This window comes from Bos grunniens, chromosome 2, assembly GCF_055505025.1.
Source record: "Bos grunniens cultivar Pamir isolate PY7600 chromosome 2, Bosgru_T2T1.0, whole genome shotgun sequence".
Taxonomy (NCBI): domain Eukaryota; kingdom Metazoa; phylum Chordata; class Mammalia; order Artiodactyla; family Bovidae; genus Bos; species Bos grunniens.
Window position 1 is genome coordinate 67,256,932 of NC_141166.1, and position 24,902 is coordinate 67,281,833.

The 24,902-nt window shown below is 46.6% G+C and overlaps 1 protein-coding gene across 2 annotated transcripts; it reads right to left on the reverse strand.

Moving 5' to 3' along the window:
- Positions 1–1,324: 1,324 nt before the first annotated feature.
- LOC147378205 (5-hydroxytryptamine receptor 5B) lies at positions 1,325–24,527 on the reverse strand. 2 transcript variants are annotated; one of them, XR_015151502.1, is made up of 3 exons: positions 20,698–24,527; positions 3,450–3,944; positions 1,325–3,013 (listed from the first exon to the last, which is right to left on the reverse strand). XR_015151502.1 is itself a non-coding variant. In XM_086367399.1 (2 exons), the coding sequence occupies exons 1-2, from the start codon at positions 21,484–21,486 to the stop codon at positions 3,612–3,614; spliced, it is 1,122 nt and encodes a 373-aa protein (XP_086223525.1). In that variant the 5' UTR covers positions 21,487–24,527; the 3' UTR covers positions 1,325–3,611. The 2 variants fall into 2 exon arrangements, 1 of the variants encoding a protein (XP_086223525.1); XM_086367399.1 differs by having other exon boundaries at positions 1,325–3,944.
- Between the last annotated feature and the right edge of the window lie 375 nt (positions 24,528–24,902).

Below are 24,902 nucleotides of genomic sequence, written 5' to 3' on the forward strand. Positions count from 1 at the left end.
ATGGCTGCGGTCACCATCTGTAGTGATTTTGGAGCCCCAAAAAATAAAATCTAACATTGTTTCCACTGTTTTCCCATCTATTTCCCATGAAGTGATGGGACCAGATGCCATGATCTTTGTTTTCTGAATGTTGAGCTTTAAGCCAACTTTTTCACTCTCCTCTTTCACTTTCATCAAGAGGCTTTTTAGTTCCTCTTCATTTTCTGTCATAAGAGTGGTGTCATCTGCATATCTGAGGTTATTGATATTTCTCCCAGCAACCTTGATTCCAGCTTGTACTTCTTCCAGCCCAGTGTTTCTCATGATGTACTCTGCATATAAGTTAAATAAGCAGAGTGACAATATACAGCCTTGATGTACTCCTTTTCCTATTTAGAACCAGTCTGTTGTTCCATGTCCAGTTCTAACTGTTGCTTCCTGACCTGCATACAAATTTCTCAAGAGGCAGGTCAGGTGGTCTGGTATTCCCATCTCTTTCAGAATTTTCCACAGTTTATTGTGATCCACACAGTCAAAGGCTTTGGCATAGTCAATAAAGCAGAAATAGATGTTTTTCTGGAACTCTTTTGCTTTTTCCATGATCCAGCGGATGTTGGCAATTTGATCTCTGGTTCCTCTGCCTTTTCTAAAACCAGCTTGAACATCTGCAAGTTCACGGTTCACGTATTGCTGAAGCCTGGCTTGGAGAATTTTGAGCATTACTTTACTAGCATGTGAGATGAGTGCAATTGTGCGGTAGTTTGAGCATTCTTTGGCATTGCCTTTCTTTGGGATTAGAATGAAAACTGACCTTTTCCAGTCCTGTGGCCACTGCTGAGTTTTCCAAATTTGCTGGCATATTGAGTGCAGCACTTTCACAACATCATCTTCCAGGATTCGAAATAGCTCAACTGGAATTCCATCACCTCCACTAGCTTTGTTCGTAGTCATGCTTTCTAAGGCCCACTTGACTTCACATTCCAGGATGTCTGGCTCTAGGTCAGTGATCACACCATCATGATTATCTTGGTTGTGAAGATCTTTTTTGTACAGTTCTTCTGTGTATTCTTGCCACCTCTTCTTAATATCTTCTGCTTCTGTTAAGTCCATACCATTTCTGTCCTTTATCTTTGCCTGAAATGTTCCCTTGGTATCTCTAATTTTCTTGAAGAGATCTCTAGTCTTTCCCATTCTTTTGTTTTCCTCTATTTCTTTGCATTGATCGCTGAGGAAGGCTTTCTTATCTCTTCTTGCTATTCTTTGGAACTCTGCATTCAGATGCTTCTATCTTTCGTTTTCTCCTTTGCTTTTTGCTTGTTTACCTGACACTAAATCAAAACATTGATCATTTTTGAACTTTTTTTTATTAGGGTATAGCCATATACTCCAATACAAAATAAAAAGTTCAAAAATAAAAGGAATTACAAGTACATCCTTACATAAAGTTAATCATCAATTGATCTGTCTCAATAACCTCAGATATGCAGATGCTGCTGCTGCTAAGTCACTTCAGTCGTGTCCAACTGTGTGTGACCCCATAGACATCAGCCCACCAGGCTCTCCTGCCCCTGGGATTCTCCAGGCAAGAGCACTGGAGTGGGTTGCCATTTCCTTCTCCAATGCATGAAAGTGAAGAAGTGAAAGTGAAGTCACTCAGTCGTGTCCGACTCTTAGCAACCCCATGGAGCCCACCAGGCTCCTCCATCCATGGGATTTTCCAGGCAAGAGTACTGGAGTGGGGTGCCATTGCCTTCTCCAAGACATGCAGATGACACCACCCTTATGGCAGAAAGTGAAGAGGCACTAAAAAGCCTCTTGATGAAAGTAAAAGAGGAGAGTGAAAAAGTTGGCTTACAGCTCAACATTCAGAAAACTAAGGTCATGGCATCTGGTCCCATCACTTCAGGGGAAATAGATGGGGAAACAGTGGAAACAGTAGCTGACTTTATCTTTGGGGACTCCAAAATCACTGTAGATGGTGACTGCAGCCATGAAATTAAAAGACACTCCTTGGAAGGAAAGTTATGGCCAACCTAGACAGCATATTAAAAAGCAGAGGCATTACTTTGTCAACAAAGGTCCATCTAGTCAAGGCTATGGTTTTTCCAGTAGTCATGTATGGATGTAAGAGTTGGACTATAAAGAAAGCTGAGCACCAAAGAATTGATGCTTTTGAACTGTGGTGTTGGAGAAGACTCTTGAGAGTCCCTTGGACTGCAAGGAGATCCAACCAGTCCATCCTAAAGGAGATCAGTCCTGGGTGTTCATTGGAAGGATTGATGTTGAAGCTGAAAACTCCAATACTTTGGTCACCTGATGCAAAGAACTGACTCATTGATGCTGGGAAAGATTGAGGGCAGGAGGAGAAGGGGACGACAGAGGATGAGATGGTTGGATGGCATCATCAACTCAATGGACATGGGTTTGGGTAGACTCCGGGAGTTGGTGATGGATAGGGAGGTGTGGCGTGCTGCAGTTCCTGAGGTCACAAAGAGTCGGACACATCTGAGCAACTGAACTGAACTGATCTGTCTCAGAAATTGAGCATTTTGTAATTATAGTGAGTAGTCAGGGAAGGCCTAAGTAAAGAAAAATTTCAAGTCTGAAAGGTCCAACAGAAGTTGCCATCAAATTAGTCAGCAAACAACTTGCTTTTAAGAAGTACTCAATGTAAATGATTCCCTCTGCCCGGGATGCTTCTATAATGATCTTACATTAAGTCAAGGCCCAGGTCAAATGAACACAATGATAAAGCATCCTATCCAATAGTGAGAGGAAGCCTAAAAATATCACTGCCCCCTCTTCCAAACCATACCTAGACTCTTCCTCTAAGGCCCCTTGCTGGAATCCAAGTAGAAAAGTACAAGTGGAACCACTACACCATGTGTGGGTCTCATGGTACAAAATGCAAGCCAACATTGAATGCAATCCAGTCAGATTTCGGTTGTGTTCTCTTCATTTTCCCATGTCAAGATTCAGGCAAACTTGAGTCCAGGTACTCGTTCTGCCACCAAACAGGTCACTGGGCCCTGTGCTGAGAATATGGTAATGAGATAAAGGAAGAGCAAATCAGCTTCAGATAAAGGACAGAGCAAATCTCAGTTGCTTCAGTCATGTCCATCTCTTTGAAACCCTATGAACTGTAGCTTGCCAGGCTCTTCTGTCCATGGGATTCTCCAGGCGAAAATGCCAGCATGGGTTATCATGCCTTCCTCCAGGGGATCTTCCCAATGCAGGGATTGAACCCATGTCTGTTACATTTCCTGCATTGGCAGGCAGCTTCTTTACCACTAGCCCCACCTGGGATGCCAGTCTTGTATGAATTCTGGCCAATTAGCAATAACTGCCGAATGCACTGTCCAGAAAGGATTCTTAGGCTGAGTTCCAGCTCAGTGGGAAGATATGCTGAGATCGATTAGCAATGTCTGCATCACTCGGTGAGAGGGCATAGCTGCACACTTGCCACCTACCTGCTGTCTTTCTGGAGGGCCTTTGGCATCGCTGCTCCTGTAGTCCAGGCCCAAGTGGTATGGTTCCCAAATGTCATTAATGCTCAGCGGTGGGACAGCTCTGGCCCAGATCACAAATGAAGGGGAGAAATTCCAGTTCCCTCCCCTCTCCAAGCCCTGGGTTTATCTCTGCTTGGTGAAAAGGTTCTTGAAGGCATTGTTGTAGTTCTTGTTAAAAGCTGTGTAAATCAGGGGATTGAAGAAAGAGTTGGAGTAGCCAAGCCACAGGAACACGCTTTTCCAGATGGGGGGCAGGCTGCAGGCACAGAGGGGGCCGATGAGCTCGGCCAGGAAGAAGGGGATCCAGCACAGCACAAACACGCCGATGAGGATGCCCACCATCACGGCTGCCCGCTTCTCCTTCTGCTCCCGCCACGAGGCTCCGCTCGTCTGGAAGGCCACCGTGGGGTGGCGGGCCGTGAACACCATCTCAGCCTCCTGAGGGTCCTCCTTTACCTGCGAACAGAGGAAATGCATAACTCAAAGATAAAATGCATAACGCTGGGCAGTACAGTGACATACAATACACCCAACCTTGGCCAGCCCCTCCCCTCCAGCCCCATACAAGATGCCCTGATGCCATCATCATCGGATATGTGTGCTCAGTCGTGTAGTACTCTTTGTGACCCTACAGGCAGGACTGTAGACCGCCAGGCTCCTCTGTTCATGGAATTTTCCAGGCAAGAACACTGGAGTGGGTTGCCATTTCTTCCCCCAGGGGATCTTCCTGACCCAGGGATCAAATGGGCACCTCCTGTGCCTCCTGCATTGCAGGTATATTCTTAACTCCTGAGCCATCAGGGAAGCCCAACTGATGCCATAATCCACCCCCAAAGATTAATGCCAGGTAAGAAAGTTCTTGAAACTGTAGGTTAAAATATGTCCTAAAGGTTCTTCAGAGACTGAGAGTGGTGGTGGTCCCCACAATGTCAGATATTAGAATAAATAATTCTTTACCATCTGAGCCACCAGGGAATTCCAATCAAATAATAATATGATCTAAAAAGGGGGACAGGGGGAGGCACTTAAGAACACGCGCCTTGGTGTCAGACCCTGGCTTGAGCTCCAGCCCCACTGGCCAAGCCATTTCCTGTGTATGAAGCTAGGTGACCAAGCCCCCTCCCCGCCATAAGGCGATTGTGAATGAGCACTGGGAATGTGTGTGTGCGCCCAGCACAACCCCCTGCCACAGGCACTCACAACTCAGTACTCATGGAGGGGGGTGGGGCTGGGACCCGGACCCTGAATGGAACAGACCCAGGCCTGCCCCTCACAAAGCTCACAGCCAGAGAGGCAGGCTGCCTGTAAACATCAATATTGCAAGAAATTAAATGATTACTGTGTTAAGTGAATTAGGAGATGATTTTAAATTAGCAGATAATTTTGTATTGCCTAGCTTAAAATAAACAAAGTGTAAGTGACTTTGTGGTGATAATTAGCTGCCACTTAAGGAGCCTCTGGCTGCACTCCACCCTCTCACCCCTGGCCTTTGGTCACTTCCTATCTACCTCTTGAGTCTCAGCTTAAAGGCCACCAGCCTCAGAGCAGCCCTGTTGCCCCTTTAAACTCAATCACGTATCTCTGTGATCTGGTACCATGTTCCCCTCCTTTGTAGCCATGTGTGTGATCATGGTGTTACACGTGGTGTCCCTCTGGCCCAAGCTGAAGCACAGCAGGCTGGGTTTTCCTTGTACAGCACCTGCCTGGCAGCACCACCTGACACCCAGTCAGTGCCTAGGAAACAGTTGCCACGTTGACTGATCATTTCAACCACATGTTCCTCACCTGAATGTCTCTTCCTTTCCAGAATGCTGCCAGTCATGATGCTGGAGAAAACACAGAGGCAAGGGGCTCCCAGGCAAGGACTGCAGCTAGTTTCTCTCGCAGACACAACTGGCAGCAGCCATCAGGAGAGCCACCCGACTTCGAGGCTCCAAGGGAAGAGGCCGAGTTCCTCTCACCTGGAGAGGATGGAGCTTAGAAGGCACCCAGGTGGTCTGATCTGTGCAAACCTGGGGCTCCTCACTCTAAGATCTACCCTCAAATTCTCCGTCTCTGCTACCTCCTCCCAACACTCATCTCTATTTATTTGGAAAATCAGTAAGTCATCCTGAAACAGATCATGGTGATATGGACAAAATTGAGTCCTTTCTTTTCTGAGTGTAAACCCAGCCTCTTCCCGCCTGCCACTCAGAGAGACAGAAGGAAAAGGCAGGTGACTCCAGGACAGACCAGCCAGCCCTTCACTCCTCCCTACCCCTCTGCCCCTTACAAAGTCCTGGCTCTGCAAACACGCACCCTGTGCAGACCAGCGGGCACCCCCTCTTTAATGAGCCATCCCAAGGTTTCTGGTGCCCCTGAGGCAGGTGGGAGCTGAAGCTCATCCGTCCCCTTTAGAAGAGGTGACACTGACCAGTTCTCACAGGAAGGATGACCATCACCCACTAATGGAAGTCTGAGGGGAACGTGACATCCTGAAATCACCTACAAGTACTAGCGGTCTACTGTGCTCAGGAAGCAATATCATCAGGGCATGAGGGGCAGCGGTAGGTGGTTTGTCTGTCTTCCTCCCATTCAGCTGATTAATGGGCACTTTTGAAAAGATTTCTCTGCCGACCGCAATGACCTCCCAGGCACTTGAATTCCTTCCTCGCTTAACACAATTCCAAATCCTTGTCATGCTACAAAAGAAACACATGGGGTCAATTCAGTTCAAAGGGATCCTGGGGGAAGAGAAACAGAAAAGGCGAATCCACTAATTAACTAGGTTTAGAGCACCTCAGCCTCTACCACTGCAGCATTCAGCAGAGTCCCCCTCTGCTCCACCTGAGCCTGCTGCACCCTGTGCAGAGGGACAGGACAGACATGGAATCTTTCCAGAACAGCCTCAAAGTCAACAAGTCAATGAGGTCAGACCCTGGTTTGCTAGAAGATTGACAAGCATGGCTTTTCTCATCTGAAGAAACAGAAAACCAAAAGACACAAAGAACAATTCCAGAAAAGCCACTGTAAAACAGACACTTGTAATGAATAACTCTGATTCGCCCTCATGCCTTTATCGAGCCCATCTTTGCATGAAATGTTCCTTTGGTATCTCTGATTTTCTTGAAGAGATCCCTAGTCTTTCCCATTCTGTTGTTTTCCTCTATTTCTTTGCACTGATCTCTGAAGAAGGCTTTCTTATCTCTTCTTGCTATTCTTTGCAACTCTGCATTCAGATGTTTATATCTTTCCTTTTCTCCTATGCTGTTCGCTTCACTTCTTTTCACAGCTATTTGTAAGGCCTCCCCAGACAGCCATTTTGCTTTTTTGCATTTCTTTTCCATGGGGATGGTCTTGACCCCTGTCTCCTGTACAATGTCACGAACCTCATTCCATAGTTCATCAGGCACTCTATCTATCAGATCTAGGCCCTTAAATCTATTTCTCACTTCCACTGTATAATCATAAGGGATTTGATTTAGGTCATACCCGAATGGTCTAGTGGTTTTCCCTGCTTTCTTCAATTTAAGTCTGAATTTGGCAATAAGGAGTTCATGGTCTGAGCCACAGTCAGCTCCTGGTCTTGTTTTTGCTGACTGTATAGAGCCTTTCCATCTTTGGCTGCAAAGAATATAATCAATCTGATTTCAGTGTTGACCATCTGGTGATGTCCATGTGTAGAGTCTTCTCTTGTGTTGTTGGAAGAGGGTGTTTGTTATGACAAGTGCATTTACCTGGCAAAACTCTATTAGTCTTTGCCCTGTTTCATTCCGTATTCCAAGGCCAAAATTGCCTGTTACTCCAGGTGTTTCTTGACTTCCTACTTTTGCATTCCAGTCCCCTATAATGAAAAGGACATCTTTTTTGGGTGTTAGTTCTAAAAGGTCTTGTAGGTCTTCATAGAACCGTTCAACTTCAGCTTCTTCAGCGTTACTGGTTGGGGCATAGACTTGGATTACTGTGATATTGAATGGTTTGCCTTGGAAACGAACAGAGATCATTGTGTCGTTTTTGAGATTGCATCCAAGTACTGCATTTCAGACTCTTTTGTTGACCATGATGGCCACTCCATTTCTTCTGAGGGATTCCTGCCTGCAGTAGTAGATATAATGGTCATCTGAGTTAAATTCACCCATTCCAGTCCATTTCAGTTCACTGATTCCTAGAATGTCGACATTCACTCTTGCCATCTCTTGTTTGACCACTTCCAATTTGCCTTGATTCATGGACCTGACATTCCAGATTCCTGTGCAATATTGCTCTTTATAGCATCAGACCTTGCTTCTATCACCAGTCACATCCACAGCTGGGTATTCTTTTTGCTTTGGCTCCATCCCTTCATTCTTTCTGGAGTTATTTCTCCACTGATCTCCAGTAGCATATTGGGCCCCTACTGACCTGGGGAGTTTCTCTTTCAGTATCCTATCATTTTGCCTTTTCATACTGTTCATGGGGTTCTCAAGGCAGGAATACTGAAGTGGTTTGCCTTTCCCTTCTCCAGTGGACCACATTCTGTCAGATCTCTCCACCATGACCCGCCCGTCTTGGGTTGCCCCACAGGCATGGCTTAGTTTCATTGAGTTAGACAAGGCTGTGGTCCTAGTGTGATTAGATTGACCAGTTTTCTGTGAGTATGGTTTCAGTATGTTTGGCCTCTGATGCCCTCTTGCAACACCTACTGTCTTACGACCCAGATAATCACGATGGTGGGATCACTGACGTAGAGCCAGACATCCTGGAATGTGAAGTCAAGTGGGCCTTAGAAAGCATCACTACGAACAAAGCTAGTGGAGGTGATGGAATTCCAGCTGAGCTATTCCAAATCCTGAAAGATGATGCTGGGAAAGTGCTGCACTCAATATGCCAGCAAATTTGGAAAACTCAGCAGTGGCCACAGGACTGGAAAAGGTCAGTTTTCATTCCAATCCCAAAGAAAGGCAATGCCAAAGAATGCTCAAACTACCGCACAATTGCACTCATCTCACATGCTAGTAAAGTAATGCTCAAAATTCTCCAAGCCAGGCTTCAGCAATATGTGAACCATGAACTTCCTGATGTTCAAGCTGGTTTTAGAAAAGGCAGAGGAACCAGAGATCAAATTGCCAACATCTGCTGGATCATGGAAAAAGCAAGAGAGTTCCAGAAAAACATCTATTTTTGCTTTCTTGACTATGCCAAAGCCTTTGACTGTGTGGATCACAATAAACTGTGGAAAATTCTGAAAGAGATGGGAATACCAGACCATCTGACCTGCCTCTTGAGAAATCTGTATGCAGGTCAGGAAGCAATAGCTAGAACTGGACATGGAAAAACAGACTGGTTCCAAATAGGAAAAGGAGTTTGTCAAGGCTGTATATTGTCACCCTGTTTATTTAACTTATATGCAGAGTACATCATGACAAACGCTGGACTGGAAGAAACACAAGCTGGAATCAAGATTGCTGGGAGAAATATCAATAACCTCAGATATGCAGATGACACCACCCTTATGGCAGAAAGTGAAGAGGAACTCAAAAGCCTCTTGATGAAGGTGAAAGTGGAGAGTGAAAAAGGTGGCTTAAAGCTCAACATTCAGGAAACGAAGATCATGGCATCCGGTCCCATCACTTCATGGGAAATAGATGGGGAAACAGTGGAAACAGTGTCAGACTTTATTTTTCTGGGCTCCAAAATCACTACAGATGGTGACTGCAGCCATGAAATTAAAAGACGCTTACTCCTTGGAAGGAAAGTTATGACCAACCTAGATAGCATATTCAAAAGCAGAGACATTACTTGGCCAACAAAGTTCCATCTAGTCAAGGCTATGGTTTTTCCTGTGGTCAAGTATGGATGTGAGAGTTGGACTGTGAAGAAGGCTGAGCGCTGAAGAATTGATGCTTTTGAACTGTGGTGTTGGAGAAGACTCTTGAGAGTCCCTTGGACTGCAAGGAGATCCAACCAGTCCATTCTGAAGGAGATCAGCCCTGGGATTTCTTTGGAAGGAATGATGCTAAAGCTGAAACTCCAGTACTTTGGCCACCTCATGCGAAGAGTTGACTCATTGGAAAAGACTCTGATGCTGGGAGGGATTGGGGGCAGGAGGAGAAGGGGACGACAGAGGATGAGATGGCTGGATGGCATCACTGACTCGATGGACGTGAGTCTCAGTGAACTCCGGGAGTTTGTGATGGACAGGGAGGCCTGGCGTGCTGCAGTTCATGGGGTCGCAAAGAGTTGGACATGAGTCAGCGACTGATCTGATCTGCCCTCATGCCAAACCTTCAGGCAATTATCTCCATTTGACAGCTGAGAAAACACAGAACCTATTTTTAGGATCACATTTATGCTTGGGATGCCTTCAGAATGAATGATTCCGGCTTCCTGGTAAATGTCTAGGTGCTCTAGCAGTCAGCTCTGGGGCCAGCCCTGAGCTTCTCCATCTTTCCTCTTTGGTTGGATGTCTCCTTAGCCTCTTTGCCCTGACAATGCTCTCTAGCAGTTGGACACTCAGTCATGTCCAACTTTTTATGATCCTTTGAACTGTAGCCCTGACAGGCTCCTCTGTCCATGGAATTCTCCAGGCAAGAGTTCTGGAGTGGGTTGCCATTTCCTTCTCCAGGGCATCTTCCTGACCCAAGCATTGAACCCCAGATCTCCCGCAATGCAGGCACATTCTTTACTGTCTGAGCCACCAGGGAAGCCCTGACAATCCTCTCTACACCTATTATAAAACAGACCATTTCTGGCTTCAGAGGTCTCAGACTCCTAGAATCCACTAATCTGAAGGTAAAAATACTGACTGTTGAAGGCACACAACCAGTAGCACCTGCCACCTTCTGTCCTGCTGCAAAAGGACAGGTGCTTTGAGTACACATAAGTGTGGAGATATCAGATGCTACGAGCAAGGTCACATGAGCAGGGTAAAGCAGAACCAAGGTGCCTGCCCATCTGTCCGGCTCCAGGCCTCTTTGGCTTCTCTCTGCCACTGTGAGACATGACCTAAAAGATGAGTTCACCTAAACATCTCCATAGAATCTGAGGCTTTTCCATCTAAAATTAATTAAGGACCAAATCAGCCCGACAATATATGCTGACATTTATTAATCATCTACTGGGGCTTCCCTGGTGGCTCAGACAGTAAAGAATCTGCCTGCAATGCAGGAGACCTGGGTTCAGTCCCTGGGTCAAGAAGATCTGGAGAACGGAATGGCAACCCACTCCAGTATTCTTGCCTGGAGAATCCCATGGACAGAAAAGCCTGGCAGGTTACAGTCCCAGGCATCACGAAGAGTTGGACGTGACTGAGCAACTAACACTAGAGTAGACTAGTGCATATGGAGTACGTACTGGAATTTTCCATGAAGTCCCAATTTCAAATATCCTGTCCCACTATTCTCATAAGCACTCTGATACCAAGACATGGATTCTGAATCTTCATTCTGATTGTGAATATTGTGTCACAATCAACACTCCAGGAGGGCAGGGACATGAGTGTCCTGTCCACTGAAGTGTTCCCGGCACCTAGTGTAATGTATGGTCTATAGTAAAATCTCAACAAACACTAAATAAATAGTTATTTGGGGGAGACAAGTCTCCTTAAGTCTCTTGTGTTTCTACACATTTGCCAGCAAAGGCACTGACAGCTCTTGTTTCTGACCAGCCTGTCAAGGATGTCTGTATAACAAACAGCCTTGGAAGAGTGAGAGAGTATCTCCCGGTAGAAAAGAAGACAGATTTACTTGCAACCCATTATTAAAGATTCAGGTTTCTGAAAAGCAAAGGGCAGGTTTATATATTGTTCAGTCCTGGACAATACAGACTTGAGTTCCCTAATCTGGGAGTTTCCCTACTATTTGTGATGCAAATCCAGCTGGCCCACTCCATGTCAGTCGCATGGGACTTGGAAGGGAAGAGAACAAACGCACACATGAAATTCATGCTGCCTGTGTAACACGAGTAAGAACGTCCTTTGACTCTGACCCAGAAGTCTCGTGTCTTTTGTCAGTATCCAGTAAACTAGGGTAGGCTGACTTGTCAGCTTGCCAGCAGGGAAAAATCTCAGACTTTCAGAGTTCCTGACCGTTGTCTGCTACTTGGCCGTGTGGTTCCACACCCCACCTTACTCAGTTATAACAGTAGCCAGTCACTAAGGAATAAGGAAACCAAGGCTCAGAGCAAATTAGTGATTAGACAGGATTCCAATCTGAGCTCCCATTTTTACATTTCCAGCGATGAAGGTCTTTATCTGTCATGTATGGTGGGCTTCCTGGAGGATGACAGTGAGACAATAATACATGGCAGGATCTCAGAAATGTCAACTTTATGTCCCCTTTAAGTAAAAGGAATGTCCCTTCCCTCCCCTCTAATTAAAAAAAAAATCCAGCTGCTTCAGAAAACACCCACAGACATTTGTAAACCGCCAATGTTTGGGGAAACAGTGGAAGCAGTGTCAGACTTTACTTTTGGGGGCTCCAAAATCACTGCAGATGGTGACTGCAGCCATGAAATTAAAAGACGCTTACTCCTTGGAAGGAAAGTTATGACCAACCTGGATAGAATATTCAAAGGCAGAGACATTACTTTGCCAACAAAGGTCCATCTAGTCAAGGCTATGGTTTTTCCAGTAGTCATGTATGGATGTGAGAGTTGGACTGTGAAGAAGGCTGAGTGCCAAAGAATTGATGCTTTTGAACTGTGGTGTTGGAGAAGACTCTTGAGAGTCCCTTGAACTGCAAGGAGATCCAACCAGTCCATTCTGAAGGAGATCAGCCCTGGGATTTCTTTGGAAGGAATGATGCTAAAGCTGAAACTCCAGGACTTTGGCCACCTCATGCTAAGAGTTGACTCATTGGAAAAGACTCTGATGCTGGGAGGGATTGGGGGCAGGAGGAGAAGAGGACGACAGAGGATGAGATGGCTGGATGGCATCACTGACTGGATGGACGTGAGTCTGAGTGAACTCCGGGAGATGGTGATGGACAGGGAGGCCTGGCGTGCTGCGATTCATGGGGTCTCAAAGAGTCGGACACAACTGAGCGACTGAACTGAACTGAACTGAACTGAATGTTGTCAGATGAACACCCTGAGAAGAACTAGAAAAAGAAAAACGGCTCCTAATCACTTCTGAAACCAACTGGTCGGGGTGGTGACACACAGGTCAGGCATCCTGTACAGCGAGGCTCTTCATGAGGCTGGCGGTGGGGACACACTCCCTGGTGACTAATCAAGCCCTGAGACCTCTGGGAGAGGACAGAGGACATTGAGCGGCATCCAGTCTTGGCTGAACGCAATCCGGATTGTAACTGGAATTCCCCATTTCTATCCAGAACTCAAAGGGTCAGGAGATGGAGTACCCAGGGCACCATTCTCTCTGCCCATGCTGTACAGAGACAACCAAGCTCCAAGTTGTACTTCTCAAAGGCACCTTGAAGAGAAAACTAACCAAAATAGCCCCTCAAAGTAAACAGAAGCTGTCTAAAACTTGTCTAACAAACTACAACAGGAAGTTTTCTCAGCAGCTTCCCTTGTGCAAAAGAAACCAGAAAATAAAGATGTTTCCTTGTTTAAAAAAAAAAACAAAAAAACAGAGTAATAAAAGCAGAGCACTGCTGGGCTTGAAAAAAAATTACCTTTCCCTTGAGTGTAATTATATACACCACAAAGAACCGTTATGCTAAACTCGGGTATGATCATAACATAAAAGACATTCGCTACTATTATTATATTTGGAAAATAGGAATTTGGTGGTGGGGGGTGCTTAATTACCCTGGGATGGCTAAGGACTCACTGGAGTTAGTACTGAGAAAGGGAAACTGTAATCAAGTGTGTTACTTAAAATTACACCACATTTGTTTCAGTTCTAATATCATCTGATCTAGTCATCCTCTTTTACGGGTGGAGGACAATGGAAGGTCCTCTGTTAAAGTTCTATCTTGAAGTCCCCAAACTCCCAGGCCAAAGAGTCTTGGCATAGAAGGAGGGTATAATGGAGAGTGGGAAAGTTTTGCCTTTTGCACAGGCATCCTCCAGCCTCAGTGTCCTGACATGGCTGCATAGGGGGCCATGGCTCCCCTGACAAACACTGCCATGCTGTGGAGAGTCCCAGTTCCTACTGCACTGTGGGTTCCATTCTTCTGAAGAGTGGGAGGGAGGCAAGACTGAGGATCACCCTCCAAATGGGCTTCAAGCAGTGCCGTAGGCACACTGGGCAAGCAGGCGCCTACAAGCCTTTCTGAGCAGCAAGTCCAAAGCTTTCTTTAATTTTCAAGGAATTCTGTGACCCATGAAAGGGTTAATAACCATGGAATTTGAATCTCATTCTTCTACCGAGAAACTCAATCTTCTCCAAGAACTACACGGATTTAAGAAGTAGCTTGTTGCAAGGTCACTGGGGAAGACACCTGATCCCTGCACCATCCCCCTTGTCTACATCCCCCTTCGTCTCCCCTGCACTTTCCCCAACAATCCAACCAGGGAAAAGAGAAATAGAAGCAGAGATAAAGAGGCAGAATGAGTGTAATGATGGAAGAGAACAAAGAAGAAGTTTATAGCGAGGGGAAAGCCAGGGATATTTCTAAAAAGTCTAGAGAAAATGCTCCTTTGTCCACGCAAGTAGTTCTGAAAACTCTCAGACAATTAGATATCAGTCTTAAAAGAATCAAATGATAAGCCAGATGTATTGTTACCATACAATTTGATGAACAAACTTCACTTTTCTAAAGTTAAAATAACCTTACAATTTGATGAATAAAATTTACTTTTCTAAGGTTAAAATAGTCTTGCATGCTGGCATAGGACTGGTTTGAGTCATATTTCTTTTAATAGATGGAATCAGAATGAGGGTGGTGATTTTCCACCATCCTCTTCCCAGAGCTTAGCTCTGACTGAACTCTGGTCCCACACGTGGCTAGGTCCACAAGACCAACAGCCCCTTAGTCTTTGGGGTGGAACAAATGACGAGTAAACATTGAAGATGTGACAAGAACATCAAGTGTTCTGTATAGTTTTTAGGTAACTTAGGGCTTATATGCTGTATGCTTACAACACAAATCTAATCTGAAGGATTAGTTTGGAGAGGCAAATATTTTGTAATATGACATTACCTAAAACTCAGGTCCAAGTCATTACAAACCCGATAGTTCAATATTACACATTTATTTTGACTTTTACAGGTTACAAAGTGTTTTTCCAAATATTGTCCATCTTTCAAGACCACTGTACTCTGGACAGAACACCTGTAAGACATTACTGTAGACTTCCCTGGTGATCCAGTGGTTAAGAATCTGACTGCTAAAGCAGGGGACACAAGTTCAACCCCTGGTCCAGGAAGATCCTACATGCTGCGGGACAACTAAGCCTGTGCGTCACAGTTGCTGAGCCCAAGCTCTGGAGTCTGCAAGTCACAACTACTGAAGCCTGTGTGTCCAAGAGCCTGTGATCCACAACAAGAAAAGCCACTTCAGTAAGACCGCACACCACGACTAGAGAGTAGCTCCCGCTTGCCACAACCAAGCGGCAAGAGAAAGACCTCGTGCAGCAATGAAGACCTAGCACAGATGAGAAAATAAAATAATTTAAGACTTTATTACATTTATAATTCTGTAATTGTAGTTTACTAACATGAATCCCCGGAGAGCAGAGACCACTTCTATGAAACCTCAGAGGCTACCATGTTGCCTGGTACACAGGCCAGTACAAGTCAAATAACCTTGAATACCATCTGCGTGGCCTTTTGTGGTGATTTTAAAATACATTCACAGGTTCATTCACTCATGTCCCAAAAGTGGAGCCTAATTCGCCTTCTCTTGAGGGTGGGGTGGAGTTAGTGACTCACTTCTAATGAATAGATTTTAAGGGAAGTGATGGAATGTAGCTTCTGAGACAGATCATAAAAGGCATTGCAGTTTTCCCCTTGCCTCACTCTCAGACTAGGGGAAGCCAGCTACCATGTTGGGGATGACACTCAAGCAGCCCTTTAGAGACCTCCCACTGACAGCCGTGTGAGCCACAGCTATAACCACAAAAGGCCTTGGACCAGACCACCCAGCTAAGTTGTTCCCAATGCCAGACCCACAGAAACTGAGTTCATACATGTTTGTTGTTTTAAGACACTAAAGATAGGAGTAATTGTTAAGAAATAAATAACTAATCCACCTATAATGGTGAGTAACAGCAGTAAGAGGTATAAAATAATAATTTATTATTTATAACTTATAAGTTAGTATAACTTATAAGAAAAATTGCAAAAAATAGTAATGAAAATAGTACAGTGGCCATCATTTAGGGTTTACTATTTTAGTTACTCCATATACACTGTTATCTCATCTACCCTTCATAAGAATGTTAAGAGGCAGATAGCAATATTTCTATTTTACCTACAGGGAAATGCAGATGGAGTTGAACTCACTTGGCTAGAGAGTTAATAAGTGGCACAAAAAGAATTGAAATCCAGGTCTCCTTGTTTCCAAATCCCAGGTTCTTAACCAATGTGCACGCTGTCTCCCAGCACATGTTTATTGATTGAGTGAATGAAAGAAGGTATCAACCAAGGCTGCATTATAACCTTCTTGAGCCTGAGGCATCCGTGCCTCTGTGGGCCATTCTTCCATTAAAAAATATTAAAATTATATTTTATGATCATATTATTATAAAGACTAATATAATCAAGGCTGAACTCATTATTACATATTCATTACTGTTATATTCACTTTCCCTCTAAAAGAAATTAAACAATTTCCATGGGCCCCTAAAAGTCTGGCGGCTCTCGGTGGTGTATCCACTATGCCTAATAAATAAGCATGCCCTGGTATCAGGCACAGCTATCAGACAAACAATTAAAACGAACAAAATGTTTGATGTTGCATTTTAAAAATCAAACAAACGATCTCTATTGACTTTGCTGTTTTCCTCTTCTAAGCAGTAAAGAGTATAGGATAGTAGGAAAGAATTATAACCCATGGGGGATGCATTAGGGACCGCAGAATATACTACATCATGGTGTCCCATCTATGAGATGGGAAAAAGGATGAGAGAAGCGGGTGGTGCCTCTGTATTCACTTGTGTTCAACTCTCCTACAAAGGCGTTCACAGTTTTGAGATCCTGCTCCCTATGGACGGGCTTCTGCAATGGCTCAGGAGGTATAGAATCCACCTGCCAATGCAGGAGACACAGGTTGGATCCCAGTGTCAGGAAGATCACCCGGAGAAGGAAATGGAGACCCACTCCAGTATTCTTGCCTGGAAAACCCTATGAACAGAGGAGCCTGGTAGGCTACAGCCCATGGGGTTGCAACGAGATGACACAATGAGTAACCTCAGAGCTATCTGAGAACATGTCTTCCAGGATGCAGTTCTCAGAAAGTCTGCTAAAGAAAACAGAATTCTCAACTTTTAGGTTGTATTTTTTTTTCAGTTGACATCCCCATGACCAACCTTGACTGGGATACAACTGTCTCACTCCCATGAAGTAGATGCTTGTGACAGTGCTCAGAAATTAAATTCCTGGAGAAAGCACATCATAATGAAAAAGGGATGAAAAGAACAGTGATTTTATTGATAGATCCAGGACAGACTTTAGCTTCTCCACCCAGTAACAGTGAGGTCATGGATGAACTCACTTTATGGCACCTGAATTGGATCATCTGAACTGTGGTGCTGGAGAAGACTCTGGAGAGTCACTTGGACTACAAAGAAATCAAACCAGTCCATCCTAAAGGAAATCAATTCTGAATATTCACTGGAAGGACTGGTGCTGAAGCTGAAGCTCCAATACTTTGGCCACCTGATGTGAAGAGCCAACTCATTGGAAAAGATCCTGATGCTGGGAAAGATTGAGGGCAGGAGGAGAAGGGGATGACAGATCATCCTCTGTCACGGTTGGATGGCATCACAAACTCAATGGACATGAGTTTGAGCAAGCTCTGAGAGATAGTGAAGGACAGGGAAGCCTGGCATGCTATAGTCCATGGAGTCACAAAGAGTAATACTTGACTTAAAGACTGAACAACAACAAAAATGAGAGCTATGAGGCAAAGATGGTTAATGCTCACCAAAGAGCCATAAGTTCCCCTAGCCTTCACAGCCAGCATCTGGCCAATGGACTGTGAACAGAAGGGACTCTTCTGGGTAAGGCAGGTAGAAGCTGCTGTATTTCCAGGTCTCACTTCCTCTTCCACAGCAACCTCAGAAACCACATGTTCAAGACAGCATAACTTAAAGATGACAAGGGGCCTGGACCCACAAGCCTGGAGAAGAGCAGAGAGCAGGGGCAGGGCCACCGGACCCACACTGAACTTTGAGTGAGACTGGGTTAAACCATTAGTCTGGGGATTCTGTTACTCTGCGTATCTTAGCTTATCCTGACAAACAGACACTGTATGGCCAATGTGTCTGGAGCCTGAGGATTAAATAAGAGGAAGAAGGTAAAGGGTCACTGTGCCTGCAAGAGGGAACTCACTCAGTCAGCATTTCTTTCCATGTCTACTTTCAAAACTTGAGGCATGATTGCAGATCCCTCCCTGATCCCATTTTAGTGTTGGGAACCTAGTCACAGCATCCTGAAAAAGGTGAAGGGTGTGCACAACCTCATGACCAGAGGCCTTCTGCCTTCCTAAGTGCTCCCATCACCCACAGAAAGCAATAAAGACATTTTGCAGGACCTAAATTCAGCTCTACTCATTTCCCCTGGAATGCAGAGAAAAACAGGTTATACAGAGTGAAATGAGTCAGGAAGAGAAAAACAAATATCACATGTTAATGCATATATATGGAATCTAGAAAATGGTCCTAATGAACCTATTTGCAGGGCAAGAATAGCAACACAGATGTAGAGGATGGTCTTATGGACACAGGGGTGGAAGGAGAGGGTGGGATAAACTGAGAGAGTGGCACTGACATATATGCACTAGCATGTGTGAAACAGAGAGCTAGTGAGAAGCTGCTGTATAACACACGGAGCCCAGACGCGCCTCTGTGATGACCTAGAAGGGTGGGATGACCTAGAGGGGTGCAAAGGAGGCTCAAGAGAGAGGGGAAGTATATATACTTATGGCTGATTCATGTTGTTGTACAGCAGAAACCAACACATCATAAACCAACTATCCTCCAATTAAATTGTTTTATAAAGCAGGTGGGGGAAGGCACAGACAGAGTATTTCTGGCACATTAGAATTAATGTATTTCTGGCAGGTTAAAATTTCTGTTTGGGTGTGGTCAACAAGCTTGCAACTGTTGACTCTGCAACATTACCCAGGAGTTTGAGTGATGGCTTGCTGGAGCCTAAAGAAGCAGGATGTTCTGGAACCCATCTCATCTACAACCTCAGCATCATATGATTCAAGACTCTTAGCCATGACTTAGACCAATGTTGTGTCTTAGAGGAGAAAGCTTGCAGCCCAAAATGTGAAAGAAGCTCATTGCTGGCAGGTGGCTAAATCACCAGGCTGCCCTGCCTCCCAGAGAACTTTCCCCCTACAAGTGACCATCCTGATTGTCCAGGTCCCCCATCATCCAGGCACATCTGCTTTGTTATCAACTGCTTGAACAGGGTCTGTCAAAAATGAATACTAAACTCAGGCATGGCAAGCCTTTCTGGCATCCATTTCACCATGATTTCTCTGGGTGCACCCTGGATCGATGTAGCTAGTAAAAGTCTGCCCTGCCTTGGCAATCAGATAGAAAAAGGATAATCACCCCAGGCATTTCCAAGGGACCTTTCAAAGGATATCATTAATTCTGAATAAAGCTCTCCCCTAACAACACTTTCCAATTATAGACTTGACATTCCCCGTTTTATCCGACAAAACTCCTCTGCCATTTCATGAAGGGTGTCGGGGGCGGGAGATGCCTGCTTTTAAAAATACACACATTTGAATAACCTAAGCATCTGAGTTAACTTACAAAATTAAAACAAAGCTAACAAGAAAAAAACTTACCCTCTTTCTTTCCCTCCTCATGTCCCCTTCCCCTGGTCCATACATTGTATTAGGAAAGAGGCAATAATTCCTAAGCCCACACTCACCCAAAAGAAAAGTTCGAGGCTTCCAGGGTGAGGAGGGAGCTAGGATCTATTAGGGTCTGGCCAAAAGGCAGAGGGGCTTCCCAGGTGGCTCAGCAGTAAAGAATCTACCGCTGTGCAAGTTCGATCCCTGGGTTGGGACGATCCCCAGGAGGAGGAAAAGGCAGTCCACTCCAGTATTCTTGCCTGGAGAACCCCATGGACAGAGGAGCCTGGTGGGCTAGAGTCCATGGGGTCTCAAGAGTCTGACAGGAATTACAGACTAAAAAACAAACAAATAAGGCAGAAAGTCCCCATTCTAAAGACAGTGGAGAGAAGTTTTGCCAAATGCAGGTTCCTCCCTCATTCATTCATTCGTTTCCGGCGCCCATTGTAGATTGCCCGGCAACGCCCTGGCCCTGAGGGTCCCCTCGCTCCAGGCAGCACTGCGACCCCTTCACCCCCGTTTGCCAGGCACTGTGCCAAGTGTCTGCATTCTTTATCTCACGTAAGCCAAGAGCCCTATTACGTCTAAAGAGGAGGAAACAACGCCCACAGAGATTAAGTAACTGCCCCAATGTCCTGTCACTGAAGGATACCACTGAGGTTGAGACAGTGAAAGAAAAGTGATACTTGGATTCATTTTTATCCTCCCTTTCCCCTTGGCAGGAAGCTGGCCAATAGAGTGAATAGTCTCGGGACTGCAGGGGTGAATGAGGGTGCAGTGGAGACAAAAATACGGGGCGAATGGTCACAGAAGGTTCAACGGCAGGACGAATTTCCAGCCTCCTGCGGTAACGCTTGGTCTAGCCGCGGCTAGGAAACTGGCGACTGACTCCCACGGATACAATAGCTCCAGGAGAAAAGCAACGGAGGGCACAGGGGATCCGCCGCGAGCTCAACGCTACCGAGCAACACTGCTCCTGCCGCCCCTCTCAGCCGCGTGGTGCCGCGGTGCCCGCTCCAGCTCCAGTCCTAGTGGGTAGGTGCTGGAACTCCTTCCCCCGCCCCGCCCCTCCCCGCGCACCATCTACTCATGAACCCTTCGTGTGCACGCCAGGCGCGAGTGCTGAGCTCCCCCGCGTGCGATGCAGCAGAGCAGATGGCAAACTCCGCGTGCGCTCCGAGTGGCCAACCTGAAAAGCTTCCGCCAAGTATGCAAACTTGCACCTCCAGCTCTCCCTTTCGCCAGGCTTCCTCGTCCCTCAGCGACCCCTTTCCCAAATCCCCATTCCCCAACCCGCGCCTCACCTGCACGGTGGAGGGCAAGGGCAGCACAGCCCTGCAGCGGCGACCGAAGCGAAACTTGGCCGCCTTATATATCTTCCAATAGACAAACAGCACCACGCCAAGCGGCAGATAGAAGGCGCCACAGGTGGAGAAGACGGCGTAGGAGGGTTCCTGGCTCACCTGGCAGCGCTGGAGTCGAGCGTCGTACGCCTCGCCCCAGCCGAAGAGCAGTGGTGCGAGGGCGATGAGAGCGGAGAGCGCCCAGGTGAGCGCGATCATGAGCATCGAGGCGCGGCGGCGGGTGCGCAGCGTGTACTGCAGGTGGCGCGTGATAGTCCAGTAGCGGTCCAGGGCTATGGCCGCCACGTTCCAAATGCTGGCGGTGCAGCACATCACGTCGAAGGAGATCCACACGTGGCATAGACTCCGGCCCAGCAGCCACCGTCGCCCCGCCGACAGCTCGCTCACCAGGCTCAGGGGCATTACCAGCGCTGCCACTAGCACGTCCGACACGGCCGTCGAGGCCACCAAGTTATGCGGCACACGGTGAAAGGCGCGGACCCGCAGGATGGTGACCAGAACCAGCAGGTTCCACAGGAACGTGGCCGCTATCAGCAGCACCAGCAGCGTCACTACCAGTACCGAGAAGACGGAGAAAGGCGGTTCTCGACCCGGCGGGGCCGCACCACCTGGGGTCGATCCGATGACCCCGCTAGGGTTTGGGCTACTGCTGAAGGCTTCGGGTCCCAGGCGAAGGGCGACGCCGGTGGAGGCCACAGAGAGGTTAGCTGCTTCCATAGCGCGCGGCATCCCGGTTCCCCCGCGGGGACGCAAGCGCGCCCTGGGCTCGGGGTGGACGCGGCGAGTGAGGGCGTGGAAGGGGGCCTTGCGTGATGGGGAGGGCAGAGAGGAGTCCAGTTCGCCCTACTCTGGTCCCTTATTGGGCCGCAGCTCCCCACCCCTCTGGCGCCTCGCCTTTGAGTCCTCCTGGGTCTCTTTTCCAGTGGAGAAAAAAGTGGGCCCCCTCAGGAGTCCAACTCCTCCACCTTAGTCCCTGAGCCATTCCCTCCTGCCTTGCCTCGCTGTTCCCAGGGGAGCGGGCTGTCATAGGGCTGGGAATCCGAGGGTATGGCGAGTGTCCGCGCGCAGAGTGGGTTTGGAGAGTGGCCAGCGACTCCGAGCCCGGCGGGAGTCTGAGCAGAGCTGCACCCGGGATGGGCGTGGGCGGCGTTGTCTGGAGAACCAGCCGACTGGAGCAGGGCCTTCAGGCTGTCCCGTGGGTCTCCCTCTCCCCTCTGCGCCGAGAGAACCCTAACGCGAGACTCCCCGAAGGTTCACAATCGCCTAGGAATTCCGCAGCCGGACCCCTGGGACTCGCCTGAGGTACAGTTTGACCTCTAGAAACAGAGGGACCCGCCCTCTACGGGACAGAGAGGTTCTGCTGTCTTCGATCTCCATCCTAAGTATCTGTGAATAGGAGACTCGGGTGTTAGGTACGTCAAGGAGGAAGCGCCTCGACCCGGCTCCATCCTGCCTGCGGCTTCCCTTACTACACTTCTGCCCCTCTGAGGATTCGTGCTGCCTTGAGAAGTTCTCTCTCTGGCTCTACAGAGAAAGAACTCGGCTTCTAAGCTTTTTGGCCGAGGCCCTGATGAGGGCGTGTCCACCACCTCCTCTCTGTCTCTAACCCAACCTTACTCGCTTTCCACCCCGCCCTCCCTTAGCAGTTGTCCAAGTTCCTGATCCTAGCGCACGTCTTCCAGTTCTTCATATCCAGGGTGAAGATGGAGTTATATTTTTTTGACCCCTGGACAAAGGTGGAAACCAATGAGAAATGAAATTCCCCTAACCCGCCCCGCCGCCCCCGTTTTCAGTCTCCTACATTTTAAAAAATAGTTCAATCATAATGCAATCAACTTAAAGCTGCCTTACAGCCTGTTCCTGGGAGTAGAATAGAAATGTAAAGAACATAGAGCCCAAACTGTCCCATCTCTTGTCAGAGCAGCTTGGTTTCTTATTAACCGTCAGCCACTGGTTTCTTATTAACACCTAGCCTCAGGCTGAGCAGGGTCCACAGAAGGGGCTCTCTGTGGAAAAATGCCCTAAGCTGCAGTGGGTGATGGGGGCTCTTCCCTGGTCCTCTGGGCATCCCACACCCTGGCATCTGGAGAAATCTTTGGGGATCAAGGACAGCAAGAATGTCCTTGCTCTCCCTTCCTTATTCATTCAAAGACTGGGGACGTTTGCTCTGCATCCTGTGTGGGACTGTTCTTGGTGACACACACAGACTCAATCCAGGCAAAGGAGTCAGAGTAAAAATACTTGGACTTTCAGGCATAATGATCAAGTGGTTGATAACAAGTATCGGAAATTGATGAACTGTTCAGGGATCACAGAGGGGTGATGCTGTGGTGGGAGAAGCCTTTGCTGCTGCTGCTGCTGCTAAGTCGCTTCAGTCGTGTCCGACTCTGTGCAACCCCATAGATGGCAGCCCACCAGGCCCCGCCGTCCCTGAGATTCGCCAGGCAAGAACACTGGAGTGGGTCGCCATTTCCTTCTCCAATGCATGAAAGTGAAAAGGGAAAGTGAAGTCTCTCAGTGGTGTCCGACTCTTCGCGACCCCATGGACTGCAGCCTATCAGGCTCCTCCGTCCGTGGGATTTTCCAGGCAAGAGTTCTGGAGTGGGTTGCCATTGCCTTCTCCTGGGAGAAGTCCTTAGGCTTAGTGAATTGTTAGGAAGGCATTTCAGTGTTGCGCAGAGATAAATGGAGGATGGGACCTGGCCAGAGTGTGAATAGCTGTGTGAGTAGTGTGAGTGTGAGTAGTAGTGTGAGTAGTCAAGCCACCAGGAGATGGACAAGCGGGTGTAAATGCTGAGGAGCAGGGTTTGCATGAAACGTGGAAAAAGCTGGATTTGGGATGGTGTTGAGAAAATTGACATGACAAACACCATCCTTTAGAAAGAAATGGTGACTAGTCTTTGAAATAGTTTCACAAGAATTTTCTCCCTCTCTTATTGGGCAAACATTCTAACAAGAGCAAAAAATATCAACAATGTAAAAGTATTCATCTTGCTCCAGTCAGATGCAGGGCATGCTTTTGTTTTCCGTTCTTTGCATCTATCCACATACATTTTTCATGCCTAAAATCAATTTTTTATTTTGCATATTTTTCTTAATATTTTTCATATTGCTATATATACTCTCTTCATAGTTATGTTTTTTTATGTTGTTCCATGTATTAGGTCAGAGACTTGAGCAACTTAAGCTTTCTGAGACCGTTTTCTCATTTAAAAAATGAGGATAGTTATATCTGTCATGAGATTATTATAAAGCTATAGTTTAATAGTTTACTAAGAGTTCAATAAATGATGGCTGCTGCTAGTATTTTAAATTTCTATTTCAAAGCTTAAATTCCATTTTCTTGTGACCTTTTGATGTAGATTGTGTTTTTACAGTGGTACTCTCTCAAGTATTTGTAGCCACAAAATACATTCACACCTTTTATTTCACTTGATCTTACCCACTTGCAGATGGAGAAACAGCAAGAGGTTTGTTGCCTGTTAACTGATGGTGGGGGCAAAGCTCAGCTCTTCTGATCCCCTCCCGCATCTGTCCTTAATACCAAGCAGACCTCCATACACTGGACTGGGGGTTCAGTTTGATGGTTTTTATTGAACTCTTTTTTAAAACTTATTTAAGATGATTTAATTGAAGGATAATTACAATATCGTGTTGGTTTCTGCCATACATCAACATCGATCAACCATAGATATACATATGTTCCATCCCTCTTGGGCCTCTTTCCCACCTCCCACCCTACTGAACTCTTTTTAATAAATTGTTTCATGTGAAAAGTCTGTTTGTCATTTTAAAAAGCTATATTGTGCCCATTACAAAACTGTATTGTCTCTTGGGCTTTCCTACTCTCATCTCTGACTACTCTCTGCTCACCACACTCCAGACACCCTGGCTCTTGTTCCTTGAAGGTGACAAGCAGATCCCATTCCCAGTGCTATGGGGTGTGGGTATACTGGTCACTGGGATGCTCTTCCCTCAGGTAGTCATGTGGCTCATTTGCTTATTTCCTTATGGTCTCTGGTCCAGTGTTACCATCTCAGACCATCCCTGATCATCGGATCTACAATCCATCACTCTATCTAAAGGCAACTCTGCCCCACTCTTCATAATGTCTTCACAACAGTTCATGTAAATCAGGTTATTTA